Raw genomic sequence first — 14,154 nt, forward strand, 5'->3', positions numbered from 1 at the left:
CAGGAATTTCTGCCACCCCTCAAAATTTGCCACTCTAGGCCTGGGCCTATACGGCCTATAACAAAATACACCACTGGTTGAGGTTAGTTGTGGTTGGTGGATTGAGTACAGTAGTTGCCCTCCCTTGATGAGTCTTTGGACTCCCTGGAGGTGTTATGCAATAATAATAATAAAATAACTTGAATCTCAACTCAGGAATGATACCACAGAAATGCATGATATTTCCATTGTACAAGGGTGGTGCATAAGCTCATGTGTCTAACTACTGACCTGTCAGTATCTCTGGTGTCATAGTGAAAATTTTAGAGAAGTTCATAAGAACTCACTTAAAGAAATACGTAGACAAACAAGGTCCAAATAGCAGTAAGGGTTTTAAAGGAAGTCATGTTTTAGCAATTTGCCTCATATTTTATACCAATGTTATGGCCGAGTTGGATAAAGGGAATGGACACACTATGATAATGTTGGAATTTTCTAAGGCATTTGACAGGATATGACACGAAAGGCAGTTGCATAAACTGGTGAATACGGAATTGGAATATCAACTCATGACTTGGATCAGGGGATGGTTGACAGAAAGATATCAAAGAGCGGTATACAGTGGGTGTGAACTGCCAAATTTAAGGTGACCAGTGGTGTACCTAAGGGTTCAGTAGTTGGACCATTATTGTGCAAACTATGCATTAATGACATCAGTCAGGGTCTAACATCAGATGTGTAATTGTTTGCCGATGATGCAAATATAGGAAGAATTAATTAAGAAAGATGAACAAAGAATTAACCAATATCTAGATAAAATAAGACAAAATAAAGAAATAGAAATAGAATGGCTTAATATAAAAACGATACTAAATGCAGCAGCAAATGAACGCTTAGGAATGATCAAAAAATTCAATAAAAGGAAAAAACTGAAGATCTGGGATGATACAATCAAAGAAATAATCAAAAAGAAGCCTATCACAAATGGTTAAGCAGTAAAAGATTAGAAGATGAAACAGAATATAAAAGAATAAGAGCCATAGCTAAAAGAGAAGTCAGAAAAAGACAGAGAATCATGGAACAAATTTGTTTCTAATTTAGAACATAATTTATATAAAATAATACTCAATGTATATATAAGATTTTGAAATACTTAAATGCAGATACCAAAGAAAACATAAAATTAAACACTGAATTGGAATTAGAAGAATTTCTAAATTACTATACAGAAATGTGGACAGACAAATATTTTAAAAAAGATAACTGGCAAACAATTAACGAAAATGAAAAGGAAATAACTAAAGAAGAATTAGAAATCAGCCTGAAAGAGACAAGAAACAGAAAATCACCTGGAGAAGATAAGCTAGGTTCAGAATTATATAAATACGCAGGAACAAGATTCAAAGAAAGACTCTTATTATTTTTAAATAAAATTTATTCAACTGGTATCTCCCCAATAGAATGGAAAAAAGCAATTACGATTCCTATCTTTAAAAAAGGTAATAGAGATGACACTAAAAACTATAGAGGTATGAGTATGCTAAATTCCTGTTACAAAATATACACCAGAATCTTAAATAGCAAACTAATGAAATATTCCAAAAACTTTATTTTAGAAGTACAAAATGGATTTAGAAAAGGACGATCATGTATAGACCCGGCCTTTTGCCTAAAATTAATACTAGAGAAAAGAAGAGAATACAATTTAGAAACACATATTGCATTTATTGACTTTGAAAAAGCATTTGACAAAGTTAAAAGAAACATGTTATTTAACATATTAAAAGAAAGACAAATACCAAATAATATCCTAAAAGCTATCACAAGTATATATGAAAATAATCAAATACAAATAAGAATAAATCACGAGCTATCATATACGAGAGAGATAAACCAAGGGGTCCGACAGGGATGTCCCCTCTCAGCAACTCTTTTTAATATCTATTTAAATGAAATAATAATAAAATGGAATAAAAATTTACATCACGGAATTAAACTTTCTCCTACAGTAAACTTAAACACTTTCATCTTTGCCGACGACCAAATAATAATTACAAATTCTGAAGATAACTTATAGAAAACTATTTTAGATCTAAATAAGATAGCCAAAGATTATGGTATATTAATATCAACAGAAAAATCAAAAACTTTGGCCTTTAAAGGACAAGATCCAGCAAGAACTAAAATAGTAATAGATAACAAGATCTTAGAACAGGTGAATTCATTTAACTACCTAGGATGCATGATCACATATGAAAATGAAAAAGATATAAACGTAAAAATTGCAAAATATTTAAAAATAACAGGTGTAATTAACTCTATATTTAAACCAAACCTAGTTCAAAATCAAACCAGACTAAAAGTATACAATACATTAGCCCTACCAGTCTTAATGTATGGAAGCGAAATCTGGACAATAAAACAAAAAGACAAAGATTAACAACAGCAGAAATGAAGTTTATGAGAAAAACTGCAAATTATACCCTATTTGATCACAAAAGAAATGAAGACATTATGAAAGAATTAAACCAAGAACCAGTAATAGAAAAAATTAAAAAAATATAAACATAAATGGATGGAACACGTTCAAAGAATAAAAACAGAAAGATTACCAAAACAAGCCATTAGGAAAAAGAAAACCAGGATGTCCTCTTAAACAATGACTTCTAAGGCCGGAACAGACTGTGCTAGGCCTAAATCCTTGATACGCATGATGATGAACTCGTGACTTGGATCAGGGGATGGTTGACAGAAAGATATCAAAGAGCGGTATACAGTGGGTGTGAACTGCCAGATATAAGATGACCAGTGGTGTAACTAAGGGTTCAGTAGGTGGACCATTATTGTGCAATCTATGCATTAATGACATCAGTCAGGGTCTAATATCAGATGTGTAATTGTTTGCCGATGATGCGAAGAGCAACAGGGGATCCTAATGATATTCAGCAGTTGGAAAAGGATTTCAATAGGCTAGACATTTGGGCAAACAAAATTGGTTATCAGTTTAATGTTGGTAAGTGTAAAATTATGCACTTTGGTGTGATTAGATTTCCAGCAGCATATCATATTAGCGGGGTTATGCTACAAGAAAATAAGCAGGTAAGGCATCTTGCCATATTGATGGATAGGAATTTGAAGTTCAAAGGTCACATAGCAAAGTTGCAAATACAACTCAGAGGATAATTACAATGTTGAAGCAGACCTTCCTTATCTGACATGTACAGATAAGGAAGTCATTTTGCCTCTTTATAAGGCTTTGATAAGACCACACACGGATTACTGTGTGCAGATTTCGTCTCACAAATTCCAAAGGAATAAAGAAGCTGTGGAAAGGGTGCAAAGAAGAGTTACAAAGATTATATCCAGATTATGAGAATCAGATTACGAGGATAGATTGCGAGTATGGATTACAGATTCTGGTTAACAGGAGAAAGAGGTGTGATATGACAGAGGTCTATAAACTTCTGAATGGGTGTTATAGAAAGGTGGGGAGAGAAAACGGAGGATTCATGAAAGTTGAGTTTGCTCAGTCAAGAAAAGGATAAGAGCTAGTTTTTTCTCTCAGAGAGCAGTGAGTGAGTGGAATAGTTTGTCATTAGGTGTAGTGAGCGCATGTAGTGTGAATGAATTTAAGAGAAATGATAGCTGGTTTGGGCGATTTTTAGCCTTCCTTGACTCCATGGAGATTTCAGATAATAATAATAATATCCTTTGCTCTATTTCTGAGTATTTTCTATTATCCTTTCTTCCATACCACTATCACTGGGATCCAATATCTTGCTGCTGTATTGCCGTGCAGTGTGACATGTGGACATATAAAAAGGGTTTTAAAAGAGGTATATCGTGAGTAGACATGTCGATACAAAATTAATAATGGAAAAAAACTTACAAAGATTATTTAATAGTATAATTTTTAGACATTGTAAAGGTATTTGATTTTGTAATAAATTCTAGTTATTATTCCTTTAAAAATAAGTTGTATCAACAAATTGAAGAAACAGCAATGGGTAATCCTCTTTCTCCCGCTATCTCCAATTTCTTTATGGAACATTTTGAACAACGTATCTTTGACAACATTTCTCCTAGACCTACTCATTGGTTCAGATATGTCGATGACATTTTTGCTGTATGGAATGGGTCTTCGGATGAACTTCAACAATTTCTCACTAAGTTAAACACATTTCATCCTAGAATCAAGTTTACCCTAGAAGTAGAATCAAATAAGCAATTAGCCTTTTTAGATCTTCTAATTCTTCGCCAACCAGATGGTAACCTACATTTCTCAGTTTATAGAAAGAAGACTCATACAGGCCAGTATATCCATGCGGAATCTCATCACCATCCCAGTCAAAAGGCAGGAACTATTAAAACACTGGTTCATCGGGCCCACTCCTTTTGTTCTTCAGACGATCTTTTACAGAAAGTACTACAATATATAACTTCTTCCTTTCTAATGGTTATAAGAATTGCTTCATTAAAAGAACTTTGAGTAGTTTTAATATGTCTTCCTCTTCAAACACAGAAGAAATAACGCGCATTACTATCCCTTATGTACAAGGAATCAGTGAACGTATAGCAAAAGTTTTAAAACCACTGAATATGTTTGTTGCCTTTCGACCGTTTAGAAAAATGTCCCCCTTTCTCACTTCTCCTAAGGACAAGCTTGCACATCTTAATCATCCAGGTGTCTACCAGATTCCGTGCTCTTGTGGATTATCTTATTTCGGACAAACGGGAAGATCTGCCTCTATTCAGCTAGAAGAACACCAATCTTATATTGAATATTTTAAACCTGAAAGTCTGGACTTGCAGAACATGCCATCTTCACTAGACACAGAGTTCATTGGAGAAAGACAAGAGTTCTTCACAAAAGTCAGTTTCTCATGGAACACCTTTATAAAGAAACATGTGAAACTCTACTTCATTCTCCTAACTTAAACAGATCTGACGGCTTCCTTCTATCCCCTTTATGGGAGATAGTACTTTACAAATCAGCTAATCTTTCCTAACTTTTATTTTTTTTTTTTTTAGAAAATTTATTGACCTTTTTAGTTATCTTACACCAGCTACTTAGGTGGCGCTTTTTGGAATTGTCAGTTATTGTTTAATTTGAGCTTAATGTACTGAAGATGCCTATGACACGCAGGTGAAACTTATACTATTAAATAATCTTTGTACGTGAGTTTTTTCCGTTATTAATTTTGTATCGATATAGAAAGGAGTTCCTGGTAGTCTTACACTACATTGGCAAGACATGGTCCTGGATGGTGGATCAAGAATCAATCAGTAGTGGGCTAGAGTGCAAGGATCAACGGTGTTGTAGTAAGTCTCTCACATCGTGATCTGGGTTGTGATACAACTTCAGGAAGCAATTGATCATGTTTCTCTAGGGGCTCTTAGTAATGGGTTCAGGTTTTCAATAGAAAAGTGTGTGTACACATCATCAAATTCTTGTCATGTACCCTCAAGGGATGTACAGGATATGACAGTACTACATGAAAAATTTACATCATTACTAACTTCCTATCTACAATTTTCCTCCAAATCAATCTGTTACTTGTCAAGACTACATTATCAGATCTTATATTTGTACTGTATCAATCCACCTATACCTTGGTCTTCCAATGGGTCGTTTTCCTGCCAACCTGGCAGAGAATACTTGTTTTGCTAATCTTTCCTCGCCCATTCTGTTTAAGTGACCATACCACATGAGATTAGCTCTGCTAATGCATTCCTGGATGCTAACAATGTCAAGTTCTTTCCAAATATCCTCGTTTTTAATATGATATTGCCATTGATTAGGGATCCTATATGTCCAGGTTTTATTATTTCTGTCCCAGAGTCCCGATATGTTTAGTTCGGGACACTAAATGTCCCGGATTTTTTAGAATATTAACATTTAGAATATTAATATATGACTTGTACTTATTCTAATAAGAATAAGTACAAGTCATAATATTTTGAGATGAAATTTAAAAATAAACATACTTTTAAAAATGTATGTTTACAAAACAAAAAGCAGAGACATATTTATTTTGAATTCCAGTGAATTATCAGAATGTTAGAATTTTTAGGAAAACAATTTAGTTCCATACATTTCATTCAGCCGGAGAAAAGAATGTCAGAATGAGGGAAAGAGTCGCCTAACTGTATGTTTAACTAATCGCAACCAGGGCATCTATTTCGTTGGTCTGGTCGGCGGTAAATTTTTAGCAATCTTTTGTCTCAAGCTTAGTTCGCATGGCATACGATATCCGACGGTCCAAAATGTTTCTTATTGATCGACATGTTTTTGAATATTAATGCGCCACAATAGTTCATTTTCTTTCAACCAATGAGAAGCATTTCGGACCGTCGGATATCATAAGCTACGCAACAATGTACAAGAAGAGGGAGAATAAGGAAGAGAGCAGGTATATATTAAAAATTAATTATAAATTTGTTTTCATTTTTTTTAATTTTTAAATTAAATTAAAAAATTAAATTCATTTATTTTTCATATAATTTCAGATATTATGCATCTACACAATATGCATAAGGCTCGTGTTGTTTATATTTACATTGTAGTTCCCATATTATTGACATATTAACATTTCATATTTTTATTCTATGTCTTTATATTTCATATACTTATTAATGTTTAATTTAAGTGTCATGTGTTTAAGTATTGTCATCTGTATTTAAGTGTTGTTATTAGAATTCTATTTATTTGACGTATGTATAAACATTTATATTATCTACATTAATAAATCAAATTCAAATTCAAATAAATATTTAATTTTTTTATTTTAAAATACATAATGTTAACGAATAAAATTTATTTCTCTTAACCCTTAATTCTACAAAATTTATTGTTTCCCGGTTTTTTGTTTTCAAAAAATGGGATTCCTACCATTGATGCCATCTGTTCATGCCTCTAATCTTTCTCAGAACTCTCATATCTACAGTCTCTAGTATTTGGTCAAGTGTTTTACTTCTGACCCAGCTCTCAGATCCATAAGTTAAAACTGGTTTGAACACTGTCTTGTATACAGCTAATTTAGTTCCGACTAATTTCTCTCTTATACCATATGAATTTATTCAATTGACTTCCTACCATACACGCTTTGTTGATTCTGTTGTCTATTTCCATATTTAATTTACCATCTTCACTGAAAATCGTGCCTAAGTAGCTGAAATGTTTTACTTGTTCCACAAGTTCTCCGTTCACAACACAGTTGACATTTTCAACGATTCTACCTATTTTCATTGTCTTTGTCTTTTTATTGCTGATCTTCATGCCATATGTATTACAACAGTTATTCAATTTAGTCAGGGAATCTTGCAAACTTGTAGCAGATTTATTTAGAAGTATAACATCATCTGCATAAAGCGAAGAGCATACATTAACATCTCCAATTCTGATATCATGTTTATTACCACTTTCCTTCATAATGTGATCCATATAGATAATGAATAACAGCGGGGATAATGTACATCCTTGTCTCACACCAGATTTAACAATAAACCATCTTCCAGTACTTCCTTTAATTATAACTGCTGACTTGCAACTCAAATAAAGACTAAGTATTGCTTGATATAATGCCCCATTGACACCATCCAACTGTAGCGTATTGAATAGCTTCTCTCATGGCACCATGTCGTATGCCTTTTTAAGATCGACAAAACTTAAATACAGATCTTTGTTATATTCCCATGAATTCTCAACTATTTGTCGTAAAGTGAAGATCTTATCCTGACAGCATCTATTTGGCCTTAATCCAGCTTGTTCTTCATCAAGCTTTTCTTCCACAATTCTTCTAAACCATTTCTCAAGTATACTTGCATAAATCTTACCAGGAACATTCAGTACAGAAATACCTCTGTAATTCTCAAATTCAGTTTTATTTCCCTTTTTATATATGGGTACCATAAGAGTCCTACTCCAATCATTGGGAATTTGTCCCTCTATCCAGACCTACTGAACTATGCAGTGCAGCCACTGTAAGACTTTTTATTATACTACCATACTTCAGCATTTCTGGTCGAATATCATCTACCCCTGCTGCCTTTCCACATTTCAAGCCTTTGATGGCTTTTTCTACTTCAAGTATGGATATGTATTTCTGACTGTATGCCTGTTGAGTATTTTTTACCACTGTGCTATCACTGTTTGTTTCATTTAGCAATTTTTCAAAGTAATTACTCCATACTTCAAGGATATATTTTTGTCCCATTTTCATGTCACCTTTATCATCTCCAACTCCTTTAACAGCACTCTTTCCTCCATTTATAAGCTTCTTCACCAACCTTCAGAATATTTTGCCACTTCTTGATATTTATTTTCTATGTTCTTGTCAAAGTCCTCCCTTGACTTTTGTTTAGCTAGTTTTACACAGTGTTTAGCTTTCTTACATTTGTGTCTGTATTCTCTAAGAGCACAAGTTAACTTATTTGAATTACTTTTGATATGCTTTCTTCTTTTCCTTCACTGCGTCTTTAACTTTCTGTGTCCACTATGGAGTTCTGATTTTTCTATCCTTGCAGACAACCTCACCACATGTCTCTCTGGCTGAATCGATAAGGGTTTCTTCAAGGCTTGCCACTGAATTTCCAGGATTTGGTTCCTGTTCTCAAACTCTTTCATTTTTTCTTCAATAATCTTTGTATATTTTAGTCTACAGTTCATATCTGAGAACTGCTCAACTTTTATTCACTTTAAAACTTTCTTACATGTTATTCTTTTCAATATGAAATTCAATTTTATCCTGCTCAAGACTAAATAGTGTTCACTTCCAATTTCAAATCCTTTGTACACTCTGGTGTCCTGCACCATACAGAAAAAACATCACTATCAACAATAACATAGTCAATGAGACTTCTTATTCCTTGCCTCTTCTCTCCATGTGAATTTGTGCACATTTTTATGTTGGAACATGGCGTTAGTAATAACCAGTCCATGTCCCGAACAGAAATCCAACAGGTATTTGCCGTTATTATTAGCTTTGCTCTTTTCTCCAAATTTTCCCAAAATATTTTTGTATGTCTCACAATCGTTTTCTACTCTGCTATTTAGATCCCCAACAAGGACCAACTTTTCCTTTTTCGTTGTGTCAGTTGCTTTCTCTAGTCTCAAAAAATTCCTCACTTCTACCTTAGTAGAACCTTCTGTGGGACCATAGGCACAAATAAGTCTCATTGTCCAGTTCCCCATTCTGATATTTGCCCACATCACTCTATTTCAGACTGCCTGCCATTCAAGAAGATTAGCCTCGCATTGAGTGTTGAATACTATGGTTACGCCTTCTTTTCCTCAATTGTCACTGCCTGAATATAACATTTTCTATTTATTGCTCAGAAAGATCTCACCAGTTTTTGTCTTTTTTGTTTCAGTCACCCCTATTATGTTGATCTGGTAATTATTTAATTCCTCAGCTAGCTCCATTTCTTTACCATTCAGGCTTCTTATGTTGATAGTACCGATCTTTAACTCTGGTGATGTTGAGCTGGGGTGCGTTTCAGATTTGTTTCAGTAGCTGACTTCACTGTTCGCCCTGGTTCCCTGGTGAAAACAACGGGGACCTTATTTAACCAGGCGATGTCCCAGCTGGAATGAAATTTTGTCATGTTGTACTATCATTTTGGATTTTGGTTTAAGCCAATAAGAATACAATTTGGTGTGCTAAATCCCAAATTGCCAGTCCATCCTCATTCGTTCAGTATCCAGGTAGATACCCAACAGGGTGCATGATGCGAAGGTGAGGATTGGACATTAGGTCAGAATATGGTCTGTTCTCTGCCTTCCTTTAAAGGCTATGTGGGGGTCTCCTCTGAGTTATTACAGCTTTGACTCTTAAGCACCCCGTCTGTGTACACTTCTGTCAAAAATGCACTCTTCACCAAAATCCTGAATTAAGAATGGGATGAACTGTAATTCCAGTAGCAACAGAAGCCAAGTTATTGGGACTCATCTTTGACAGAAAACTTATTTCTTGCACACATTTGTCAACTAAGAGAAAATTGCAAGATAGCAATGAGTCTCCTTCGCATTCTATCCTCTAATGAACGGGGTGCCGATTGATCTTCATTACTTCATCTTTATCATGCGCTTATACGTTCAAAGTGGGATTATGAATGTCAAGTTTATGGTTCTGCAAGGCAGAATAACCTCCGATCATTGGATCTCATCCATCATCAGAGTATACAAATAGCTACTGGTACCTTTCGCACATCACCCACTCAAAGTCTTTATGTTGAAGCAAATGAAACAGCCCTATCACTTAGAGAGAAACAACTGTCTGTTAATTGTGCCCTAAAGATAAAGTATTTTCCAGACCATCCCAAGGACTGGTCTCTTTTCTTTGTATTGGGAAGTTCAATATCACATGCATCAGACTGCCATACATGCTTTTGTTATGTGTTAAAGAGACTATGAAAACTATTGGCATGAATGTTGAGAACATTGCCTACACCAAACATAACAGCAATCTCTCCATGGCAGATTTGCACTTCATCCTGCAATCTCTCATTCTGTCAACTCCATGTCTCATACTCCATCATGTCTACCTGCAGTTGTTTAATGTACACTGGAATTAAGAGAAATGAGACTGCAGCTGCAAGATCAGCTGATACTTTCTCCACATATTGTTTGACAGTACCACATACAGACTAAAGACAGTTTATAACATCAAAACTAATTGATCAATAACAGTCATCATGGCAGGAAACATTGACAAACAAATTACATGTTAAGCCTGAAAGTAAGCATTGGCATTCTAGTCAACATAGAAAAAGAAGAGAGGAAGGTGTTCTTGTTGGGCTCCACATAGGTCAGTCATCTTACATGTTCTTATTTATTGAGAGCTGATGATCTCCAATGTGTTATCATATTCTGATGGAGTGCCAGCATTTTACACAAGAGAGGAATGAAATTTTTACCTTTAGCTAAGTCATATACACTGAGGTAGATGTTATCAGACTCAAACAGACTGCATGTTTTTAACGTTGTACAAAGAATTAATTTGTACAAACACATTTGACTTAATTTTGTTTATATGTAGATACTGCATTGCTTAACTTAATTTTTGTATACACACATTATTTACTAACTTATGTATTTATTTACTAACTACATGACTATTTATGTACTGCTGTAGCATTTGCTGTAATTTTATTTACATGTAGCAATTGCATTACTTGGCTTGGTTTTTGTATACATGCACATTGTTTACTAGTTTACCTTTGACAATTTATGTATTACTGTAACCTCTGCTGTTCTTGCACCAATAAACCAACCAACCAACTTCATTATAAATTAAATTAAAGGTGCCAAAAATTATATTCTTGTTTAACCACCTTACTGGTCATTATGGATCAAATACACATCCTCGTACACTTTGTATCCATCATATATTTCAATATAATATCAATGGTATTACAATTTTAATATGCACTTCGCATCTGTGATAAACTTGACGTCTATAGGCGTCTTGGCCGGTAGTGTGGTTAATCCTTTATTCAAGTGTAAGCAAACAAAGTTGGCATGCGAAGTATCTTCATGACTAGGCTACTTATATATAGAGGCTTATGACTTCACAATAATTTCCTTAGTATCCTATAATGCAAAGTACACATCCTTTTGCATGTGTATCATGCTATGCATTATGGAAAGGCCCATTATCCAGACTGGTTTTGACTTTTACAGAGATATCATCAGTGGGAGTCAAACCAACTGATGAGACCACCCGTCTGATATGGGATACTAAGACAATTAATGTGAAGTTATTAGCCTCTATATACAAGTAGCCTGGTCGTGAAGATACTCCACAAGCAAACGTGTAAAACATATTTAATCCTTTGTCCACCCCACTTTTAAAGAAACACATTAAGAGAATTTTAAAGAAACATATCCTTAACTACTTATGCATGCATGCACACACGCACCATGGTAGTGTTATAGATTTTGTCATTCTGATATGTTTGTGTGTGTGTATGCGCGCGGGCGCTGTGGGGACGCTGATGCTAAAAACAATATTAAACATATTTAATCTAACCAATGATGAACTAATAAACTTTGCAATACAGACAAAACACCCCAAGGCAATCACAGTAATCAATCTTGTTGGGTAACTAATAAGTGTTTTATATAATTCTGCTATTTATAATTCATGGTGTGCACAGTTTAATCGCAATATTTTTGAAAATCTATGTGGATATGCTCCCTGCAGAGTGTACACATTCACCTTTGGTACATAGAACTACAAAGAAAGTAGCAAAATATGCTATTTTAATACATAATGTAATAATTGTTCAGGCTACATCTCTGAAAATTGCTGAAATTTATTCTTATTAATCTTTTTTATATGCAATTTGTAAATAAATGATATGGAAATAATTTGAAGGCAGATATTCAGTTGTTTGCTGCTGATGCAAAGTTGGGTAGCATAATAATTAATCAAGTTGATTAGAGAGCTTGCAGGATGATTTAAATAAGCTGTCAGTATGGACAAAAGATAGTGATGTTTAATGTGGAAAAGTGTAAATTTGTGTATTTTAGGATAAACAGATTACAAGCTGTGTATCGTATTGATGGAACTGTATTCCAGGAAATTGATGAGGCAAGGAACTTGGGAATATTGGTGGACAGAGAGTTGAAGTACAGAGGGCATTTTGCTAAGGTGTTCAACGTGGCTCATGTGATTATTTGACTATTGAAAAACATGATAACATGCAGAGAAAAATAAGTTATTATTCTTCTTTATAAGGCACTGATATGTCCAATTTTGGATAACTGTGGTCAGGTCTGGTTGCCTGGATTCCAAGTAGCAGAAAAGATGAGATGAGTGGCCTGAGGAATGGAGTGTGATCTGAAGAATTCATGAGTTTGTGGGGGTGCAGAAGTTGGTTGATAAGCAGAGAAGAGGGGGATATGATAAAAACATTTAATTTCAGGACTTGGCTAGTGGTTGAAGAACAAGAAGCCATCCCTGGAAATTAAGTAAGAGTGCGGTTAACAACGTGGGGATTAGATTTTTTTGGTTGGAGAGTGGTGAGGGAGTGGAAAGAACTGGCTGACTCAGTTGTGAGTGCTTCATCTCTCAATGAGTTCAAGGAGAGAGAGATAGGATAAGTATTGTGTTCATAGTTTGGGACTCCGGTGGTGAGTCTTCGGACTCCATGGAGGTGCTCCTATAATAATAATAAATGCAGTTTGACTAAAAATAGTTACATACTAATCACCAAAACACATCCTCTAAAAGCAAATATATCTAGTCAATACTCCAATATATTCGTCAACCACTAAAGAAATATAATACTGAACACTTTACGTAAAGAAATACACATTTTAAAAATAAATAGGTTAAGTGACACATACCAGTACTTTAAGACAGCTGTTACTTGTAGAGGGTTAGCTTGATCGGGATATAGTCTTCTGCATGCTGCGTATAAGCATTCTAAACCAGGAGGTATTTGAGATCTAGGGGCAACTAAAAAGTTACGAGTGAAACATTCTCTTCCATCCATTTATTTTAAATTAAATAATGCACTTAAAGGAGTGGAAAAATCATCCATTTCTAGTCGCTAATTGTAAAATCACATGGAATCAAACTACCAGGAAGAACAAACTTTAGTTTCTAGATATTCATTAACACATATAAAACCAAGTGAAAAATTTACTTAAAGGGATACAATAAAATAAACAAACAAAAAACGGAGAAAAAAAAAAAAAAAAAAAATAGACAAAACAGAAACCATAAAGTCACCGCACGGCAACATACATACACTGAGAAACACAAAATCAAACTAGTTTTCTTTTTCAGGATATTTAGAGAAATATCAGTAGAGTAGACAAACTTTTCGACACAATAGTTGAAGATACAATATTAAATTATTATAACTTAGAGTTGTACGTTACTATATATGCAAATCTAATAAATAATAAATAAATAAAACAACAGAATATAATAACTCCGAAAAGAGAAACCCTAAAAACAAAGACACAGACTGTCTAATAAAAGTGCAACATGAAATGAGAAAAGGTTATGATAAGTCCTTAATCTACAAGACTTGCAAACGGATAGTACGAACTGTTTTGGCTAGAAGTGCAAGAAAGGTTACAGAAGAAGAGTGTTTTAATATATAAAGTTCCCAAGCTATTTTAAACCTGGTTTTACTCCATTTAACAAGTAAGCAAAC

General features: G+C 34.2%; 1 protein-coding gene across 4 annotated transcripts in view; it reads right to left on the bottom strand.

The window, feature by feature from the left end:
- Su(fu) (suppressor of fused domain protein) overlaps positions 1-13,676 on the bottom strand; it is a 494,976-nt gene extending 481,300 nt beyond the window's left edge. For 2 of the 4 annotated variants that reach the window (XM_090393062.1, XM_090393061.1), the window contains exon 1: positions 13,334-13,676. In XM_090393062.1, the coding sequence (XP_090249188.1) occupies positions 13,334-13,482 (149 nt within the window). In that variant the 5' untranslated portion in view covers positions 13,483-13,676. The remainder of the gene's footprint in view (positions 1-13,333) is intronic. The other 2 variants (XM_090393064.1, XM_090393063.1) reach the window with 2 other exon arrangements.
- Between the last annotated feature and the right edge of the window lie 478 nt (positions 13,677-14,154).

This window comes from Typopeltis vanoorti, chromosome 5, assembly GCF_054136105.1.
Source record: "Typopeltis vanoorti isolate ZY-2024b chromosome 5, IOZ_Tvanoo_1.0, whole genome shotgun sequence".
Taxonomy (NCBI): Eukaryota; Metazoa; Arthropoda; class Arachnida; order Uropygi; family Thelyphonidae; genus Typopeltis; species Typopeltis vanoorti.